This window comes from Sciurus carolinensis, chromosome 13, assembly GCF_902686445.1.
Source record: "Sciurus carolinensis chromosome 13, mSciCar1.2, whole genome shotgun sequence".
Taxonomy (NCBI): Eukaryota; Metazoa; Chordata; class Mammalia; order Rodentia; family Sciuridae; genus Sciurus; species Sciurus carolinensis.
Window position 1 is genome coordinate 4159878 of NC_062225.1, and position 20916 is coordinate 4180793.

Consider the following 20916-nt stretch of genomic DNA (forward strand, 5'->3'; position numbering starts at 1 on the left):
TCTCCCACTGGCTGTGGGCCTTCCCACTTCTCTGGCAGTTTGTACTACTAGGCTTGGAGCCAGTAGCGCAGTCTGCTGGAGCTGGGTTTTTCCTGGTGACTGTTGGAATGCAAACTAGACTATAATAAATAGATCTTAGACCTGATTGGCTTTCGGTGTTGACAAGATGTTCACCTAGGGAAGTTTCAGATTCAAATTACAGAAATACAGAAAGGGCCATTAGTCATGGCTAGGGATTGAAGATTAGAAGCATCTGTAGTTAGTATCAAACAAAGAGCATTTAATTTTTTGATCTACATATCTGTAGCTAAAAAAAATTGCTCTTACATTTTCAGATAAATGCTTGCTATTAGAGACATACCACTAAATATGGGTCTCATTTGTCTGCTTTTTCATTGCTATCCTTCTCCCTGCATTCTTAGTTCCTCAAATCATGTCTGCCCTGCCTCCCTCAAATTACAGACCTGTGTGTAGCCCTGTGAAGAGTGCCCAGGGCCTCTTGCATCCTCAGCCTGTCTGTATGCTTCCCCACCACCCAAATTGCAGATGCTCAGAGCAGGAAAAGCAGGATGAGTGTTGGCCCCTCCCTGTGGCTCTGTCTCACTTAGATCTTGGTGGCTGGAGTCCAGATTGCCTCCCCAGCTTTGCAGAGCCATCCTCTGTCAGGTGCTGTGCTGTTTATCTACCTTTTGTAGTTGTTTTCTGAGAGGAGGGTGGTTTGCTGCATGGTACCATATGGTAGCTGGAATAGGATGTCTTTAAAATCATTACATAAGATCATTTGTTAGATCATGTGCAGAAGAGAAATAAAGTTTCTTTTATCCTTAATTTTTCCAAAAGTACTTTATTTGTCTTTTATTTATGACATTTTACAGGCTGTTCTGTTATCCCCAGTTCCAGAACTGAGGGATTCTTCCAAACTTCATGATTCTCTCTATAATGAGGATTGTACCTTCCAGCAGCTCGGAACTTACATTCATTCTGTCAGAGATCCTGTCCATAACAGAGTAACTCTAGTAAGTATATCTTTAAAAGATTAGGTAACTTTTCAAGAAATATGGCTGTCATTTCAAATTTGTCAGAATGCAGAATTTTGTCTGAAAAATGAGAACAAACATTTCTTATGATTTTTAAATGTTTTGCAATGTGTCATTTTTTTGCCCCATTTTACTTTTAACTTTAGGTATTTCTGCTTAAGTTTTCTGAAGTTTCTTTTGTTAAAAATGTATCAAAGACTAAAGCACGTTCAGTAAGTTGAATTGCATATTGACATGATTTTTGTCTTTTCATTAAAAGTAAGTCACCATCTTAATTATGGTGATGCTTAGTATGTCTATGAAAATTAGACACTTTTTATTAAATGATTATTTTGGAAATGTTTTATAAACACATTTAGTTCAAGTGTTCATTTCTGTTTGAAAAACACTGTTTATCTTTTATTTTATTGACAGGTAGTCTTGTAAAGCTGGAGTTCTGTGTATCTTCTCTTGTTTGTTTCTGTTCTTTTCACTAGGAACTGAATAATGGCTCCATGGTTAGGATTACTATTCCTGAAATTGCCACCTCTGAATTAGGTATGATTGAGATTCAGACCTCACTCTTCATGTGTTCTCAGTTTGATTGATAAGATTTGAAGGAACCACTGATTTACATCAACAATGGGGAGTTTAACACTCAGGGTTTGTTTTTGAAGCCTCTGGTCAGGTTTTTCATTTTGCAGAGAAGCCTGGGGGCGCTTAGGCTGGAGTGCAAGTGAAGGACTTGCTCATTCTATTTCTCTGAGGTGTTTTTTTTTTTTTTTTTTTTTGGAGATGGGCCGGGGGTCTCTCTGTATTGCCCAGGCTGATCTTGAACTCCTGGGCTCAGGTGATCTTCCTGCCTCAGCCTCCTGAGTATCTGGGACTCCAGGCTGCCCCCCTACACCCTGCTTCTCTGGGATTCTCATGCTGAGGAATTTCATGCAGTGAGATTTACAGTATTATAGGGATGTGCTTTTTGGAAGAAAATCTGAGAAAACAGCCTACACAACTGAAATATTTCTTGACATTTAATAATGTTTTTAATCTTAAAGTAAATTTCTCAAGTTTAGATTAATTGTAAAATTAACATAATTACCTTGATTAGCTAAAACTGAGTATTAAAGTAAAATTATAATCAGAAATGTTTTCAGAAATATTGGAGTCTGCTTCAGTTATTACTGAAATGCAATTTGGAAGATAGTAATAGAGTATTTCTGAACATAGAATACTAAACAAAATGTTAGAATTGAAGGAGTTAGTCAAAAAATTTAAGAAAAGAGTGCCTTTGTGACATAAGAAAGTTCATGCATGTATTAGTTTCAGAATTTAGCTGCCAGAGCAAGACGTTGGCAGATTGTAGACTAGAATGACTTGAATTTTAGGAATTTGTTTTTTGCAGGTGTGGTAAATGGTATTCCAAATTTGTGAGGAGATTCCTTGCTTTTCTAAAGGGTACTTAGCCAGTAATTGCAAGACCAAGTACCTAAAATACTATGTTTAAACAATATATATAAAAAAAAAACAAGGAAGGAAACAAAGTATAATCTTGCCCCTTTACTGCCAAATAAAAACCACATAGTTCAGGTACATAAATTTATGTACTTATAGAGTTCCTAAGATCCCCTGGAAGTATCTGGTTTACACTTACTGTGGATTCAATGGTGACATCCTTGGTTATTTGATTTTCTAACATTTTTTTGTTGTCAGAAATAAAAATGTGAAGCTTTAGTTAATAGGAAACTCTTTCAGAACTTTTTTTAAAGCTAGCTAAGCATTGCTGTTTGTGGGTGTGTACATTAAATAAGTATTATCTACTAAAATATTTAAGCAATATTTCATGTTAATATGTTTTTCATAGGGTGCCCTTTATTATCCAAGCTAGGGCATTTTTGAGGGAAAAGGAGAGCAATTGTTAATTGTTGGAGCAGTGGATATAAATCAGTATGGGCCCAGGTGAGCTGGGCTATTGCTCACCTTCCTTCCAATCCAGAGTTAAGGATCTAATGGCTGCCCTCAGACCTCTAGTAAGCCCTGTTTTATTTACTAGCTGGCTTAAGTTTCAGATGATTGACTCATTAATGTGTGCATCCCATGGGCTCTTGAGTGATAGTTCTCTTTTCATAGTGATTGCCCTTCATGTAATAGTAACCTAAAAACTTTAAGTGCATACATAAGAAGCATATTAAAATTAATCTTTGTTTTAATAGTACAAACATGTGTGCAAGCAATTAAGTTTATCCTGCCCAAAGAAATAGCAGTTCAGATGCTTGTCAAGTGGTACAATGTCCACAGTGCACCAGGAGGACCCAGTTATCACTCCGAGTGGAATTTATTTGTGATTTGTCTCATGAACATGATGGGTTATAACACAGACCGCTTAGCATGGACCCGAAATGTAAGTAAATACAATTGATTTCTTCATGAACTATTCTATTATCAGTGTAATGTTTGCATTTGGCAATGTAAAATTCAGAATATACAGCAGATTTAAAAATAGGTGTACCTTACAAAATATTGGACTAATGCCAAGGCTTATTATGTTTATATGTTGTAAATCAAATGTCATTTAATACTTAATAACATTTTACTAGTGATTGTAATTATTGAATCTTTATAATGTGTTAAAGCACATTTGACTATTTCTCATTTCATTTTTGTAAAATGACTGCTAGTTATGATTAGTAGTAGTCTTAGTTTTGTTAATAAAGCAACTGAATCACAAAGAGATCACAGACTTGTGATTTGTTCAAAGCTGGGCCTAGGCTGTGCTTCTGACTCTTGGCTTAATGTTTTTTTCTGAAGGCAAGACTGTCTTACACACCACACTTCTTAGCACGTGAGGAAGGTTGATTTCTGGGGGATTGGCAGTGCCTTGGCCTGAGTATTTACCCCATTTCAGGCATAAGGTTGGATGCCTCCCCTCTCTCTGGAATTGGCTCTCAGGCCCTTTGTAGGCTGTTTGCAAACCCTGTTGTGTGGTGCCTTTAGTAAGGGTTATTTCATTCCACTTGAGATCACTCCCAGGGGAGTCCTGCCTGGGTTGCACTAAAGTCACTCTAGAGCACACTTACCTTGGTCCAGGCCACTTTATCTGTGTCTAACTATACATCTTAGCCTTGGCCTAGCAAATCCATTAAAAAAACCACGTGCTTATTGAGGAAAATTTGGAATATGGAGGAATTAAGAAGAAAATAATTATATTTTGCTACTCAGAAATAACCACTCTAAACATTTCGATGTTGCCTGTTAGATTAAAATGCTATCAATGGAAATTTCCCACATCTTTTAAAAATCGTTCACAAAAATTCCTTCCTTTTATCATAATGTGGTTTTATCATAACTAAGAGCTAATAATTGAGCTTCGTCAAATCCTTTTTTCTTTTCATTTTTGCAAGCATTGTTTTTCACAAATCTTTAACTGCACACCTAGTGATTTCTCAAGAAATGAACCTTAAAAGAGGGACTACTTAAAAGAGGTCTACTTGGTGTTCTTGCTGATATCATTTAGAAGCACCTGTTTGCCTTGTTGATTATGTATGGTTGGTGAACCTTTGCCAGCTTCCTGAGAAATTTTATCTTATTTCTGTGTAAGTAACTGTGAAGTTTGTTTCTCAGATTCATACCCATTTATAGTTCATGTCCTTTGCCTGTGTTTCAGTCTCTTCTCAGCCCAGCATCCAAAGCAGTCCTGTCTGATCAAGTCAGGTCGTGCTAGTCACCCTGCCAAAATCCTCCAGTGACTTCCCATCTCATTCAGAATAAAAACCATAGGCTATGAGTGGCCCTCTGACCCCGCTGTCTCTTACCTCTGTGCTCTTTTCTTGTCTCTGCCTTGTCTACATTGTCCCAGCCACACTAACCTCCCCTCTTGAGCACCCCAAGCATGTTCTGTCTAAGGCTGTTTGCATTTGCTGTTACTGCTACAAAGATTGCCTCCCTCAGGCAAGATGCTCAGGTCTTTATTCAGATGATGCCTCAGCGTAGCCTCACGTGCTGCTCCATGTTCAATTGCGCCCTCCTCTGTTTGCCTGGGAGCACCTAAATATGCTATATGTTTAACTTATTTATTTTGTTTGTGTCCTTTCTCCCTCCACTGCTCTCTACTCATGGGCCCATGGTAATGGCATGGCTGGAGGCCCAGTGAACATTTGTTGAATTGATGTCCTAGATACTGTTAAGAGTTTGTGTTTGGGGCTGGGGTTGTGGCTCAGTGGTGGAGCGCTTGCCTAGTACACGTGAGGCCCTGGGTTCAATCCTCAGCACCACATAAAAACAAAAATAAAGGCATTGAGTCCACCTGCAACTAAAAAATATATTAAAAAAAAAAAGTTTGTGTCTGTTGTAGCATATGAAAGAATTCCCCTTTCAATTTACTTGAAAAATATCTTACTGTGAAAATAGGAACGGCTTTCTTTTATTCTAAGCAATTGTGGAAAAGCTACCTACCTACTGCAATAGTACTTACCTTCTTACATTAGAAAAGATTAGGACAATAATTTCTACATTATGAATGAGCGTACTTTAGCTTTTTGTAGTTTTAAATGTGCTACCAGGGGCTGGGGATGTAGCTCAGTTGGTAGAGTGCTTGCCTCCCAAGTACAAGGCCCTGGGTTCAATCCTCAGTACTGCAAAATAAATAAATAAATAAATAAATAAATAAATAAATAAATAAATGTGCTACCAACCTGTGAAAATTGTTGACAAAGAAATTTTTTTTTATAGAGTGGTGCCCCAGTGTCTGGCAGAGAACTAGTCCTCCCCACATTTCCATGTTGTGGGGAGGACTGAGCATTATCCTTTTTTCTTGTGTAAAGAAGGACATGGCTCTGTGACTTATTGCATGATGGTCTAAAAAAAAGGAAGAATAAAATGGAAAATTGCTTTTGTTTTTTTTTAAATAGATGGTATCTCAGTATGTGCTCAGGGTAACCAGAACACCTGGGCCCAAGTGGTCCTCCTGCCCCAGCCTCCTGAGTAGCTGGGACCACAGGTGCACATTTACAGTTCTTGCAGCCAAGTTGCTCTGACACGTATGCATAGGACTCATAGTTCATCCCTCGTTGGCCTCTGTCCTGGGCTCAAAGCTCAGGGTACAAAGGTCTCCCTGGAAGGTGCTCTTCATTTTGCGTTTTCCCGTGGCAGAGGCTGCAGTGTTCTGCTGGAGCCTGATCTGGTGATTTTGGCCGCTCCTCACGTGGATGTGCCTGAGGTGCTTCTGCTGTGGGCGAGGAGCCGACAGGCGTAGTGCCTGTGAGCCCAGGCTCTGCGCTTGGTGCTGCCGTGTGACTTGATCTCAGCTTCACCATGACCTAGGAGAAAGATGATTGTACCATGATTTTCCAGGTGGAAAAATGAATTTTGATGGGTTTCCTCAGTTTTAATAATTAGCAGAACTGATTCTGAACCTTTTACATTGATTAGTTGACTAATACAATTATGATTTTTTTCTTCTCTTTTGGACTATTTTCCAGTTTGACTTTGAAGGGTCACTTTCTCCAGTCATTGCACCCAAAAAAGCAAGGCCCTCTGAGACGGGATCTGATGATGTAAGCATTATTGTAATAGAAATTAATTAATGGGTGATTATACCGGTTGCCCCCTTCTGTGGTATTCCTGTCAATTTGTCTGTATTTCCAACATATTTTGCTTAATTTATTTTAGTACTGAATAATAGTTCCTCGGAAGGGAAGGGTTTGTTGTGTTTCTTGTGGTCATGGACTGTGTCCTCATTCACCTTCTAAACGTGTGTTGCTGCATGGTTTCACTGTGGACTTAGAGATAATTTATTGCCAGTGTTTTATTGGCCACCTACAGTGACCATTTGCCTTTTATGCAACATTCTGTCATTCAGGCCCTGAAATATTCCAGCCTCCATGGCACCTGGCAGTGGTGTGACTGTTTTGCAGTTGTTTCTCCTTTCTCGGTGTTGTGATTTTTTAAAAGGATTTTTCATATGTCTAGACTGACCTTAAGTAAAAATGAAACGTGAATTATTTTATGTGGACATGGTTTTATTTTAAGTGATGGCATTACAAGGAGGCATTGTATTAACAATATTGTTTATTCTTCTCAGGACTGGGAATATTTAGTGAATTCAGACTACCACCAGAATGTCGAGTCTCATCTTTTGAACAGATCTTTATGTTTGAGTTCTTCGGAAGGTTCAAGGGTGAAGGCTGAAGAGTTTTCACAGAACCTCAGTCTGGATTCTTCTACCCTTCTCTTTCCTCATATACCTGCAATTTTTTTTGTTCTTCACCTTGTCTATGAGGAGCTTAAATTGAATACCCTAATGGGTGAAGGAATTTGTTCCCTAGTTGAACTTCTCGTTCAATTGGCAAGGTAAATATCATTTGTGTGATAGAAACTACCTTGAACTGGGCATGGTGGCGCACACCTGTAATCCCAGCAGCTCAAGAGGCTGAGGCAGGAGGATCACAAATTCAAAGCCAGCCTCAGCAAAAAGCAAGGCACTAAGCAACTCAGTGAGCCCTGTCTCTAAATAAAAAATACAAAGTAGGCCTGGGTATGTGGCTCAGTAGTCAAGTGCCTCTGAGTTTAATCCCTAGTACCACAACCCCTTACCCACACCCCCAAAAAAGAAAGAAACTGCCTCGAGGTCCTTAGGTGACTTATTTTCCACATTACCATATAGAAACCTTGTAAGTTTCTGAAATCTACCTTCTTGGGCAACTAGTGCATTTTCTGTAAACCATAGAATTGTGTGAAGATACTGGTTGTGTAAGGGCTCATGGACCATAGTGGGATTTTTAGTCTTTGTCTCAAGATCAGCAGAAAATCAAAGAAAATGGGGATGATCTGTTTAGCTTTTCAATTTTTTTTTTTAATTAAACTTTTTTTTTTTTTTTTTTGGTGGTGTTGAACCCAGAACCTTGTGCGTGTTAGGCAAGCACTCTACCACTGAGCTACATCCCCAGCCCCAGTTTTTCATTTTGATAAGATGATTGTGCTGCAGTGAAAGTTATATAACAATATCTGTTGAATCATTTTTTTCTTTTTTGGGGTGGGGTGGGGTTGGACGGGTACTGGGGATTGAACTTAGGGGTGCTTAACCCACTGAGTCACATCCCCAGGCTATTTTTGTTTTTATTTAGAGACAGGGTCTCACTGAGTTGCTTAGGACCTCACTAAGTTTTTGAGGCTGGCTTTGAACTTGAGATCCTCCTGTCTCCGCCTCCCAAAATGCCTGTATTCACAGTGCCTTGCAGTTAGCAAAATCTTGGTTACATACAAAGTATCAGAGGTAGTGTCCTCCTTGACTCAGTGAGGAAGAAACTGTTTCCAAGTACACAAGTTTTGCTTGTCACTATGGGCTCTTTGTGCAGGCTTAGCTTGTTGCAACCAGGATCTTCCCTGATTTTCAGGTACTCCTAGTGAACCCAGGTGGCTCTCCTGGTAGATTTCAGCAGGCTTTGTGACACCTTGTGTCTCTGAATTCCACTTAGGTGTTGTTTGAGCCCTTCTGACCCTTAGTGAGAGAGAAGGTAAATTGATATTTCCCTCTTAGAGTTGGAATGTAACACATTTCCTGATTTCTATGATTTTTCTTGAGATCCTGAAATTCTTTTCTGAGATGGTAATTTTAATTGCTGGTTAGTTTCACTTACAACAAATCATTATTGTCATGAAAATTCTTCTGTAATTAACTAATTCCCAAACCCTAATTGGGATCTCTGAAATCATTAACATTTGTAGTCTTTGACATTTCATAAGGTTTTTTCACGTATATGTTCTTATTGAATCATCAGATCCTTGGGGTGCGTTAGCTAGTGCTTCTCCACTTTGTAGGAGAAAACACTGAAGTTCATGGCGATGACATGGTGAAGATCACATAGCTGTCACAGAGCAGGCAGGAGCCTGTAGTGCTGTTCCTCTAGTTTTGCCTACGTGAAGTGTACCTAGCAAAAGGGGCTTATGGTGCATTGTCACTTCGGGTGCCTTCGAGTCCAGAACACAGTAGAGACTCTAGATTTGATGATCTTCTGTGGCATAAGCACATTTAGTTCCACTGATGAATCCCTCTGACTTTGGGGAGAAGGTGTTGTACCTTCTGCATATTCACTTGTGTTTTAGGGACTTGCAGTTGGGGCCCTATGTGGATCATTACTACAGAGACTACCCCACACTTGTCAGAGCTACTGGACAGGTGTGCACAATTGACCAAGGTAAGCATTGGTGCTATTAATGATACTCTGAACTATGTAGTACATTTGCTTGTGTCTTTCTCCGTGAATGGCAGAGGATGTATTTCTTACCACCAGCCCAGGGCCAAGACTTCACCAGGCAGATTTTAGTTTGTAGTATTCAATGCCTGACTGGTCCTAAGTCATAACTTCTTCAGCATGTAGGGAAAACTTCACCCTCTCCCCGGTTCTGACTGGCAGAAACTTAGAGAGCATCTGGTGCTTTGGGATGCTACAACCTGGACCTGTGCTGTCCTGCTAGTAGCCACTGGCCATGTTATTTAAATTTAATAAAAAAAAATGTAGTTTCAGTACACTAACCATAGTTCAAATAGTCACGTAACCATAGTTCAGTTGTCACCACGTTGGACAGCAAGATGTAGGACATTTTCATTACCACCTTGAGCTAATGGAACTTAGGAGGGTCCCAGTTCTTAGAACAGAGGTGGATCCTGTATGTCACTTCTGTTTTCTCACCTTTAGGGTTAGGCCAGAAATTTTGGTTAGACTCTTTTATATAGTTGGTGAGGTAGTCAGTTACTTACTGTGGCAGAAAACATGAAGCATTTTAGAGAATGTGGAAAAATGTTATCGTTTCGAGATGACATGTACTGTTGATTGTCTTTCTTTTAGAGTAAAGTAATATTGTCTTAATGCATTCTTGTATTAAATATTTATTTAATTTTAAAGGTCAAACAGGATTTATGCATCATCCATCATTTTTTACTTCTGAGCCACCCAGTATCTATCAGTGGGTGAGCTCTTGTCTGAAAGGCGAGGGAATGCCACCCTACCCGTACCTCCCTGGAATCAGTGAACGGAGCAGGCTTGTTGTCTTGGTATGTATTTCTTTTTCTTTTTAAGTTGATTTTTAAAATTACATAGTAAAATTAACTCTTTCTTTCTGTGTACAGGTCTTTGAATTTTAGCATATAATTACCACTATCATTAGGTTATAGAACATTTGCATCAGTCCCCCCAAATTTCCCTTACAATAGTTTTTCTTTGGAAATGGAATCTCGCTGTGTTGGCTGAGCTGGCCTCGGACAGGCGATTCTTCTGCATTAGCCTCCTGAGTAGCTGGGATCACTGGCACACACCCCCTCGTGATTTTCAGATAATTCAGGTCACTGCCATTGTCATCAGTGATTGCAGGTCACCATTGTTGCATTCTCTTGCTCATTTGTAGCCCATCGTGTGGTCGTACCAGTTTTCTCTAGGAGAGTTGGGTTGGTTCCAGTTGTTAGCAATTGTAAATACAGCTGCCATGAGCAGTCGCATAGAGGTTTTTGGCTGAGGCAAGTTTTCATTTCTTTAGGGTAGGTACCTGAGTGGGACTGATGGGTCAAATAGTGTCTTCTCGTGGCTTAAGAAATTGTCAGCTCTTTTCCAGAGTGGCTATTCTTTCACGTTCCCACTGGCAACCTTTAGGAGACTGTTTCTGAGTCTTGTGTTTGGTATTGTCCCTCTCATTGTGATATATGGGTTGTGTCATCTCATTTGGTTTTGTTTTGCCTTCCTCTAATGGATGTCGTGAGGAATTTGTGAGATTTTTATCAGATACGCTGTTTGCAGATATTTTCTCCTGGTTCATTGTCCTGTCTCATCATTCTCTTAATGCTTTAATCTCATGAAAGTTTTTAGTTTTTTTTTTTTTGGCCAGCAGTAGAGAGATTACTTTTAGTATTGTATCTTAAGAATTTTTTAATTTAAGTTCAGGTTATGAAGATTTTCTTTTGTGTTTTCTTATGGAGGTTTTTTTAGTTTCATATTTTACATTTAGATCTCTGATCTTGTGTTAATTTTTTATAAGATGTGAAGGTCCAATCAAGGTTTTGCTCTTTTTGGATATCCAGTTCTTTCACACCATTTGTTGAAAAGACAGTCTTTCTCCGTTCCTTTTGTACTTTTGTCAAAAATTAATTGGCCTTCTTCTATACTTCTTTTTGTGGTTCCTTGATCTCTGTGACTGTCTGCACTACCTTGATTATTGTAGCTTTGTGGTAAGCCTTGCAATTGGTTAGTGTTACTACTACTCCTCCTAACACTCTTTTAAAAAATTGTCTTTACTATTTCATTTTTTTTTAAACTTTAGCATATTATTCTTATAATCATCCTATCTATAGATATAAGAAAATTCTGTGGACTTTTTTTCAAAGAAACACATCTTTGTTTATTTTTAGAACTTAGTTTATTTTGAATAGTTAATAGACGTTAACATCAAACCTTAATTGAGAACTAGAGGCATTGGTACGGGTGAGTCCTTGGCGTGGGTCCTTTGGTTCCTGAACTTACAGCAGCTCGCAGAGGGAGGACCAGGTGGACCTCTGCAGAGCAGGGTCATTCCACTTCCAGGAGAACCACGTGCCTTGCCTTGGTTCCTTCTCCCAAAAGTCAGCAGACCACACACGTCCTGGTGCCTACCCGTTTCTTTCATGTTCTTCCCTGCTTCATGTTGAAAAGGGCTTCCCAAGTCCCCATGTAGACTCTGGTTTTGGGTTTTTTTTTTTAATAACGATGGATGAATGTGCATATCATTGTAACCATTTTTAAGTGTGCAGCTCAGTGGCATTAAATACATTCACACTGTTATATAATTATCAACAGTACCCATATCCAGAACTTTTTCTATCATCCCTAATGTAACTGTCATATAATAACTTCTCTCTCCTCCCCTCAGTCCCTGGTGACCTCCTTTCTGTTGCTGTGAATTTTTCTATTTTAGGTACCTTGTGTTATTGTAATCATATAATATTTGTCCTTCCGTTTCCAGCTTATTTCACTTAGCCTACTATTTTCCAGCTTCAACTGTCTTCTAGCATGTTTCAAAATACATTCCTCTTCAGGCTGAATAGTATTCTGCTGTGTAGAGGTTCCGGAGTTCATCTTTTTTCTATTGATAAACACTTGGGTAGTTTCTGCCTTTTGACTGTTTTGATTGAGGCTGCTCTGAATCATGGGTATGCAAGTACCTGGTCAAGTCTCTGCTTTTAGTTCTTTTGGATGTACATTTGGGAGTAGAGTTGCTGGGTCGTGAGAGTTGGATGATAACTTCTTCACAGTGGCTGCACTTCTTATATTCTCACCAACAATGCAGGAAGGGGTCCTGATTTCTCCACATGCTTGCCAATACATAATTTCCATCCATTTTTTAAAAATACAGGCAACCTAGTAGGTATGAAATGGTGTCTCATTGTAGTTCTGGTTAGCATTTCCCTAATGTCCAGCGATGATTGAGCATATCTTCATATGCTTATTGACCATTTATATATCTTCTTTGAGGAAATGTCTATTCAAGTCCTTTGACCATTTCTGAATTGTGTTCATTGTCGTGGGAGTTCTTAGACTCTGGAGATAGTCCCTTCACCAAGTCGTGGTCAACAGGTGTGCTCTCTGTTCTGGGGGTGGCCCTCTCCCCAGCGGTTCTCAGTGCTCAGCTGGCCTCTCGGCTTCCTCTCACGTCGTGTCTGTACTCTAGGCATTGCTGCCTAACTTGCCCCTCACAGATCCATGAGCGTTTTAAGTAAGAAAATTAAAAAATATGTTGTGTTTTCTTTATAGACTTTTGATTTTGTCATTAGATTTTTTGGCTTCCGTTTTTTAAATTCAAGGTTTAGTAATGAGGTATTTGCAGCGGCCTGTTCCAGACCCTTCCAGCTTGTAGCTCTTCACTGCCTGTGTGGGAGTGGAAAGGCCATGGGCTGTTTACCATCTGTTGAGATGAGGAAGGAAGGGATCTAGTGTTATTAGGGGCCTTTGTCTTCAGTGAACTTTGTTTTATCATTTAATACACTTGATTTATCTCTACTTTACTCTGATATTTTTGAATAATGTGATCTCAACTAAAAAAAGACTAAAAAATATATTTTTATTATAGGCTAAATATTTTATGCTTTTTAGAGTTCTTTTTATTTTTTCCATATCTGTGTTCCTTTTCTCCTTAAAGCAAGTACTGTTACAGCTCTTTGGAATTTAGAATGACAGCGTGGAGTTTCTTAGTGAATAAATGTATTTTAGCCCAATAGTTAATCCAAAATGGATTTGAGGTAATTGAAATTTTAAAAATTTGTGTGTGGTAATGCATTGACTTGGCAGTGCAGTATAAACCTTTTTTTTTTTTTTTTGTGGTTAAGAGAGGCCTTACATTTTAAATAATTAGCTTCCTCTAGAAGCTTAATTATTTGAATTGCTATGCAAATTTATTTGGATATTGTTGTAAGTAAATATAATGTTCAGTGTTGAAACAAAGCCTAAATGAGATACTTCTGGATGCTCGTTAAGTATGACTCGCATACTAGAGTTATGTGTTCAAATGACTTGGAACAGTGTTGGGGAGAACATGGAGCAACTGAACCCTTCTTGTATGTTGCTGGCGGGACAGCAAAAATGGTGCAGCCTTTCTCTTTTTTGCCTTTCCTTTTTTGAGTAAACCACACTCAGGTTCTTTTCCTGGATTGTAGATCTTTTTTTAAAGAATATATTTTTATTCTTTTTTTTTTTTTTTTTTTTTCTTTCCGGTGCTGGGGATCAAACCCAGGGCCTTGTGCTTGCAAGGCAAGCACTCTACCAACTGAGCTATATCCCCAGCCCCTTATATTTTACATGTTGATGGACCTTTATCTTATTCACTTTTACTTACATGCGGTGCTGAGGAGCGAACCCAGTGCCTCACACATGAGACAAGTGCTGTACTACTGAGTCACAACCTCAGCCCACCGGCAGTCTGTCTTAAGGTTTAACACGTATGTACCACAAGAAGAAGCAGTCCTACTTTTGGGTATTACCTCTGTACAAGAAATGAAAACACCCACTTGCATAAAGACCTCAATGTGAATGCTTAAAGCAGTTTTTCTCATATTTGCCATAAACTGGAAACAACCCAGTCAGTGTTCCTTGGTCTTCAGTAAGCAAGCAGAGTTTGGTGTGTCTGTATAATAGAATACCACTCAGCAGGAAACAGGAGCACGCCTCTGACCCTCGCGGTAACGTGTTTGTATGCCACCTTATGCCACTGTGCAGAAGTGGGTCCCAGAGGACCGTGTGGACTCTGATCCCATCTGCGTTATGTGGTAGGACGCTCTGAGCTGCGGGGAGGGGAACAGCTGGCAGATTCCAGGGCTGCGTGTAGTTGACAAGCAGGGGCAGAAGGAATGTTTTGGTGTACTGCAGATATTCCATGCATGAGTGAGGTAGGGTGATGTGATTGTATAACTTTTGTCCAAAATCGTAACGTTTCACACCTGAAATGGATGAATTTCCAACCTTATGATTTTCCTAATTTCAGTGATTTGAAAAATAGCAGGTTCTTTTTTTCCTTTATACAGAGTGTTGCACTCTACATTCTTGGTGATGAGAGCTCTGTTTCGGAGGAGGCCTCGCAATATTTATCCAAAATAACTTTAGGTAAGTTGGTATAATATCAGGCCTATCAAAATAAATTTTTATCAGTGGCAGTATTGGAATTGAAATAAAATGTTCATAAGCATTAGCTTTTGAGGCTGTCTTGCCTCTAGTATTGTTCTAGTTTGTAATCCACAACCGATTTTTCAGATACCAGGATTACTTAAAATCTGGCAAATCTTTTATTTTCACTATGTCTAAAAAGAACTATGTTAGTCTCAAGCCATTAAAGTTTCTGCTTCGTGCATTTATTTTTATTTTTATGAGTGGTTTGTTTTGTGAATTCTTATTTCCAGGATGACTATCAAAATAAAATTTCACTTTGTTGACTTTTAGCTCCCCAGAAGTCACAAGCGGAACAAGAAGAAAACAGGTCTTTTATTCTGTTTGAACTTTAGTGTTTAAAATTTAAAACAATATTGTTTTACTGTTCGATTTAATAACTTCGAATTTTCTTCTCTTGCAGATTTAGTTTCCGACATGCTACATCAGTTTCTAGCCTAGCTGAAAAGTTGGTCGTCTGGATGACCAGCGTAGGTAAGAACATCTCTGTTACCTCCTGACTGGTTCTGCACCCCCCAATCAGCTAGGACTGGGAGGCAGGAGACAGGGGCGCCATCTTTAGGAAGGTCTCGGATCGTGATTACGCTTCTCCAGGCCTGCTTCCCTTTCTTGGCAGTTTTACCACCTCTGTGTCAGAATAACTGGGGGGACCTGATTTTTATCCCTCAGCGCCTTGAAGCCACTATGACTCAAAGTCATTATTCACTATGGGCCAGTCGAGGCTGTGTCTGTGGAAACTAGAGAACTTTAGTCACTGTACATTCAGACTTGAAGCCTTTTGACATTCAGATATTAGAAATAGGTATTTCTGGCAAAGTCTGAATTAATTATATAACTGTACAGAGGATGCTTTTGAAGAATGAAGGCTGGAGATTTTAGGCACCATGATGACAGACGTTCAGCTGGAAAAGGGAAAAGAGTTCTTTATTTAAAACCTGTGTTTCCGGGTTTTAAATTAACTAAAATACTAAAGTGTTTTAAAAAATAATAGAAACAAATTTAAAAATTGCTGATATATGTGATTAAAAATGTATGAGGGTGTCATATAGAGTTCTGTGTTCAGAAGTAGTGCTTTAATCAATACTCCAAGATGTTTCTGAACTCTTAATCTGAAGTATGTGCTAAGCGAAGTTTTTCATTTTTTTTTTGGCAATACTGGGGATTGAAGCAGGTCCACCTTTCCTGGTTGCTTTTGTATGCCACTTTGAAATTGGAAAATATAGGATACTTAGATCAGAAAGTATTGACTGAGTTCTGTCAGTATCATTTAATGTTTAGTGAAAGTGTTGTTCTCATATAAGGAAACATTTTTCACTTCAGTAATTGATCAACTTTCTAAACTGAATAATGCATAGCATTATAAAATCTAGAAACCCATTATGGGAAATAGAAATTTGCATTAGCCTGAGGATTCAGTAAATTTTAAATGTGAAGTATGTTATAAAAGAGTGTGAGGGCTGGGGTTGTGGCTTAGTGGTGGAGTGCTTGCCTGGCACTGGGTTTGATTCTCAGCACTGCATATACAAATGAATAAAATAAAGGTCTATCAACATCTAAAAGAATATTTTTAAAAAAAGTGTGTGAAATGTGTATGTTAATTTAGAGGATAACTTGCAGGAAAGTATTGCTGTCCTTGTCATGCAGCTTTGATGGCAGCATCCCGGTGTAGTTGAGGACCCTGCTGTCTGCTGCTGGGTGGCACCCTCTGCCCACACACCTCACTACCCACCTACCTTTGTGTTGCCCTCCCCTGCTTTTCATCATAGTTCTGCATTTTTATATGTGACTTAGTATGGTATGCTATTGAACCATATGTAAATATGTGAATCTATGTGTGGTCTGTCTCATTTCCTTTAGTCAATATTATTTTTTATAAAGATTCACCTGTGTTAACTTCGTAGCAGTGACCGTATGCATTCTGTGGGGACAGACAGTGGAACTTGGCCCTTCCCATCTCTTTTCCATAATGAAGCAGTGTTGCTTTTGAGTATCTTTATACTTGTGTGTCCATGCACAAGTCCTTCAGGTTCTGTGTGGCTGTTGGTGGCCTAACCGGGTGGACCTCTCTGTACATACTGGTTGTACCAGTTGACGTTGCTTGGTCTGTGGGTGAGAATTCCTGGTGCTCTGCGTGCTTGCTGACGTGTAGTATTGATTGACTCCAGAATTGGTCAAACGAGACTGCAATCATATTTGCCAGTGGTTTTAATTTGCATTGCCCTGATCACTCATTAGGTGGAGTGTCTTTTCACAATGTGTTTTGACCATTGGAGTTTCCTTTGCTGGGAGATGGCTCTGATCCTTTGCGTTTTTCCTATTGGATCATCTTTTCTTCAGGCTTTTAGGCTTTCTCTTTGTTATCTTTTTAATAATCCCTGATGTCAAGCCATAAATGTAGTAATAAGATGAATAAAGTGAATTCCTTTCCTCTCATCAGGAGAGAGTGTATTAACCAGCCAGAGGACAGTTGGGAACGTGGTAATTCTGAATCACTTGTTCCTTGTTCTTCTTTCCTTTCATGACAGGATTCACTCTAAGAGATTTGGAAACTCTTCCCTTTGGAGTTGCTCTTCCCATCAGAGATGCAATTTATCATTGTCGTGAGCAGCCAGCTTCAGACTGGCCAGAAGCTGTCTGTCTCTTGATTGGACGCCAGGATCTTTCCAAGCAGGCCTGCGAAGGAAACTTACCCAGAGGGAAATCTGTGAGTAGCAACGTAGGACATTCAAAGTTCAGTTTTAGCTTCAAGAAAATCAAAGTAGAAATGTTTTTCATTTTCCTTTACATCTTTTTGCAAGTGTATTTATCAATTTTTCTTTTATAAGCCAGGTGAGGTTTATTATGGTATACATCTTATTGATTGTATGTTGAACAAGAGAGCAGGAGATTTTGTGACTGTTCTGTCTTGCCTGGACCTTTTTACTTGAGTCAGGACAGGCACTGAGTCAGAAGGTGATTCCCTGTTTGTACCCAGATTAGTATTAGCTGCTTCATGATTATTGCATAGGAAAAGTGAGAACATGTGTATCCTGAGCTTAGTTAATATATAACTTTTGTTTCTCTTGCTTTCCGATGTGTTGAATTTCTTGAATTCAACCTTTTAAATAGGTATAAATACATCTTTTCAATTACATAAGACTGAAACCCCAGGAAAAAGATATTTCTTTACTAGAGTTGAGAAGATGTCTTAAGTTATCCCTCATGAGTTGTCATCGTTCATTCTTTATCTACTTAAGAATAGGTCCTAATAAGCCTAGAAATGAAATATTTCTTTAAATCCAATCATCTTTTATAATCGACTTCTTTTAAAAATGAAACTTGTAGGTAGCTGTCGTTGACAACCATTTATCGATTATATCAAAATAGCTAGTGGAGAGGATTTTGAATGTTTTTAACACAAAGAAATGATCAGTGGGTTGGTAGAAATGCGAACTACTCTGATCATTCCACAATGTGTGTATGTATTGGGATGTCACATTAACCCCCGAATATGTAAAATTATATATCAACTAAAAATTTACAAGTTGGGTGGGGTGTGGCCCATGGCAGAGCACTAGTAGTATGAGGCCCTAGGTTTGATCCCTAGTACCACAATAAATAATTAGTAAATGTTTGAAACTTCTAGAACTCTAGTTAATTTTTAAAAATAAGTAGTAGTACCTCATCAAGGATTCAGGAATGAATCCCCTCCCAGTGACTCTTCTACTTTGTTCATGTCCCTGAGGAAACAGTGGGCTCATCTCTTAGTAGCCTTGGAATTGTCACATAATAATCAGTACATTGTAGACTTGGAATTGTCACATGGTAATCAGTGCATGTGACTATTCATAGATCACAGTAGGTCTTAGGACCTGGGTGGAAACTTACTCCCTGCCCCAGAGTCGCCTCACTCAGACCTGTGCCAGAATGTTGCCTTGGGCTCCTGTCTTCAGCAGGGTGCCACTTCTCTTTAAATCTGTATCAGAATAACAGCCCTTAGTAGTGTTTGCCCTGTTTTAAACAGAAAACCAATCTTGTTTTGTTAACATATTTTCCCTGACCAAAAAATGTCTTCAGCATTTAGCTCTCTTTCACCATGAGAGGAAGTATTTCAATACCTGTAACTGTTACTTAAGCGTCATCACATGTAATCACACCTGGATTCAATTTGTTCAGTTGTTTGGAGGTACATTTTGTAACTGAGCCCATGTAACTTTAGTTCGTTGGCTATCTGGGTTTGTGTTTCCTGGGTGACTCACACTCCTGTGTGTACTGTCCTGTGTCGCCCATGAGAGACTTATCACTAGACAGTTCTGTTGTAATACACTGTGGTACACGAGGCCAGTGCCGCTCGGCAGTGTTCTCTTAAGGGACCACTGTCAGTGGTCTGTTGTGAAGGAGATGTGCTTACGCAGGGCTTGACTATGGCTTCCTTGAAAATTAGATCCCCCGGAACAACCACAGTGAACTGTTATGAACTAAGAGTGACTGTCTGCTCACATTGGTTATTTATTTATTCTTTTCTTGCTAACTTGCTGCTTCCACAGTGAGACAAAACTAACATTTCAGCTGGGATTTAATCTTTTGCTAAAGGCATTTAAAACTTCTTGGGAGCAAGTGAAGGAATCCCACGTGAAATGCATTTGTGTTGTAGTCAGACTGAGTTCTTTGAACTGGAGAGCCCCATCCTGGAGCCCCTGGCGAGATCCTGGGGAGTGGGCAGTGGGCAGCAGTCAGCTCCTTTCTTCTTCTTTTAAGTTGTAGGTGAACACAATACCTACCCACCTTTCTACCTTTCTACCTCCCTTTCCTCCCCTCCCACCTTCCTTCCCTCCCTTTCCTTCCTTACTTCCTTCCCTCCTTCCTTCTGCTGAGGATCAATCCCAGTGCCTCACACGAGCTAGGCAAGTACTCCACCACTGAGTCACAACCACAGCTCTTTTTAAGAAATTATTTTTTAACCTTTAAGAGATTTTTATTTGAAACATAACTTAGGGAAAAAAGTGAAAATTGACCATTTCCATTCTGTTTAGCGTACTGATCAGCAGATAGTACCTCATGTAGTAGGAGAGTGAGTGGGTGGGCGGGGGTGGCTCAGAGTCCACTGGGAATAGCTTCCTTTTTAAAATGATTAGGGTGTAGATTAATTTTTCTCTCAGTGCATTCAGCCCCGTTGTCCTAAATGTAAATTTTAAAATTTCCCCTCAGTTCAATAAAGAATGTTTCCAAGTAGGCGCTACAGTACTTTTAAAAAAGACCTGTAGGAGGTGGGCAAGCTGGTGGCTGCTGTAGTCCCACTTACTTGGGAGGCTGAGGCGGGAGGATCGTCACTTGAGCCTAGGAGCTCAGGGCCAGCCTGGGCAACAGGATGTGTGGGTTAGGGTCTTGGCGTGTCCTGGTGTAGTAGTGGTGTGTTAGCCTGTACGTCCTCACGTTCAGGAAGTGCTGTCACTGCTTGTTAAATTATTATTACAATGAAGTCTGTTACCCAGGTGCTCTCATCAGATGTTCCTTCAGGAACAGAAGCTGAGGAGGAGGACGATGGCATGAATGACATGAACCACGAGGTTATGTCCTTGATATGGAGTGAAGACTTGCGGGTGCAGGACGTGCGCAGGCTTCTGCAGAGTGCGCACCCTGTTCGTGTCAATGTGGTGCAGTACCCGGAGCTCAGCGACCACGAGTTCATTGAAGAGAAGGAGAACAGGTGAAGGAACGCGCTCATTGTCCCCTGCCAAGAGTTGGGTTCAGTCTGAGACTCCATTTGTTTTCCCTTCAATTTTTTAGCAGTTGAAGCTCTAAAAAGATTTTAAAAGTCACAGTGAAGTTACAAGCTAACCACATGGTTTACCTTTCCACCCAGCCGTACACGTTTCACAGTGAGGGCGTGGACCCTCCTTGTGAAATATAGCAGTGCACTGTTGAGAAAACGTGAATCTAAAGCCACTGCTCGAAGTTACCATCATGGTTACAAACAGCAAAACACTGCACACATTCTTCTGTGTCTTGATCAAGAATAGATATTGATATTTTTCTTTTAAACTTAAATATTTTTTTTTAATGTGACAGGTAATAACTCTACAACCGTTTATCTAGATAACTCTAACATGTTACAGCCCTTTGTAAATTGTTAAATTCTAGTGACTAGTGTCACACGCCTGCGACCTTCCAGAGCCATTGCCTTTGGACACTTCAACTTATATTTTTAAATTCTTTCTTATTCTTTTATCTGCCTTGTCTCTCTTATCAGT

At 39.5% G+C, this 20916-nt stretch overlaps 1 protein-coding gene across 3 annotated transcripts in view; it reads left to right on the forward strand.

Moving 5' to 3' along the window:
* Anapc1 (anaphase promoting complex subunit 1) overlaps positions 1–20916 on the forward strand; it is a 75349-nt gene that overhangs the window by 24136 nt on the left and 30297 nt on the right. For all 3 annotated transcript variants that reach the window (XM_047522488.1, XM_047522489.1, XM_047522491.1), the window contains 12 exons: positions 876–1016; positions 1514–1574; positions 3227–3414; positions 6491–6565; positions 7093–7361; positions 9114–9205; positions 9914–10062; positions 14548–14626; positions 14960–14996; positions 15090–15160; positions 17212–17390; positions 20158–20372. In XM_047522488.1, the coding sequence (XP_047378444.1) occupies positions 876–1016; positions 1514–1574; positions 3227–3414; positions 6491–6565; positions 7093–7361; positions 9114–9205; positions 9914–10062; positions 14548–14626; positions 14960–14996; positions 15090–15160; positions 17212–17390; positions 20158–20372 (1556 nt within the window). The remainder of the gene's footprint in view (positions 1–875; positions 1017–1513; positions 1575–3226; positions 3415–6490; positions 6566–7092; positions 7362–9113; positions 9206–9913; positions 10063–14547; positions 14627–14959; positions 14997–15089; positions 15161–17211; positions 17391–20157; positions 20373–20916) is intronic.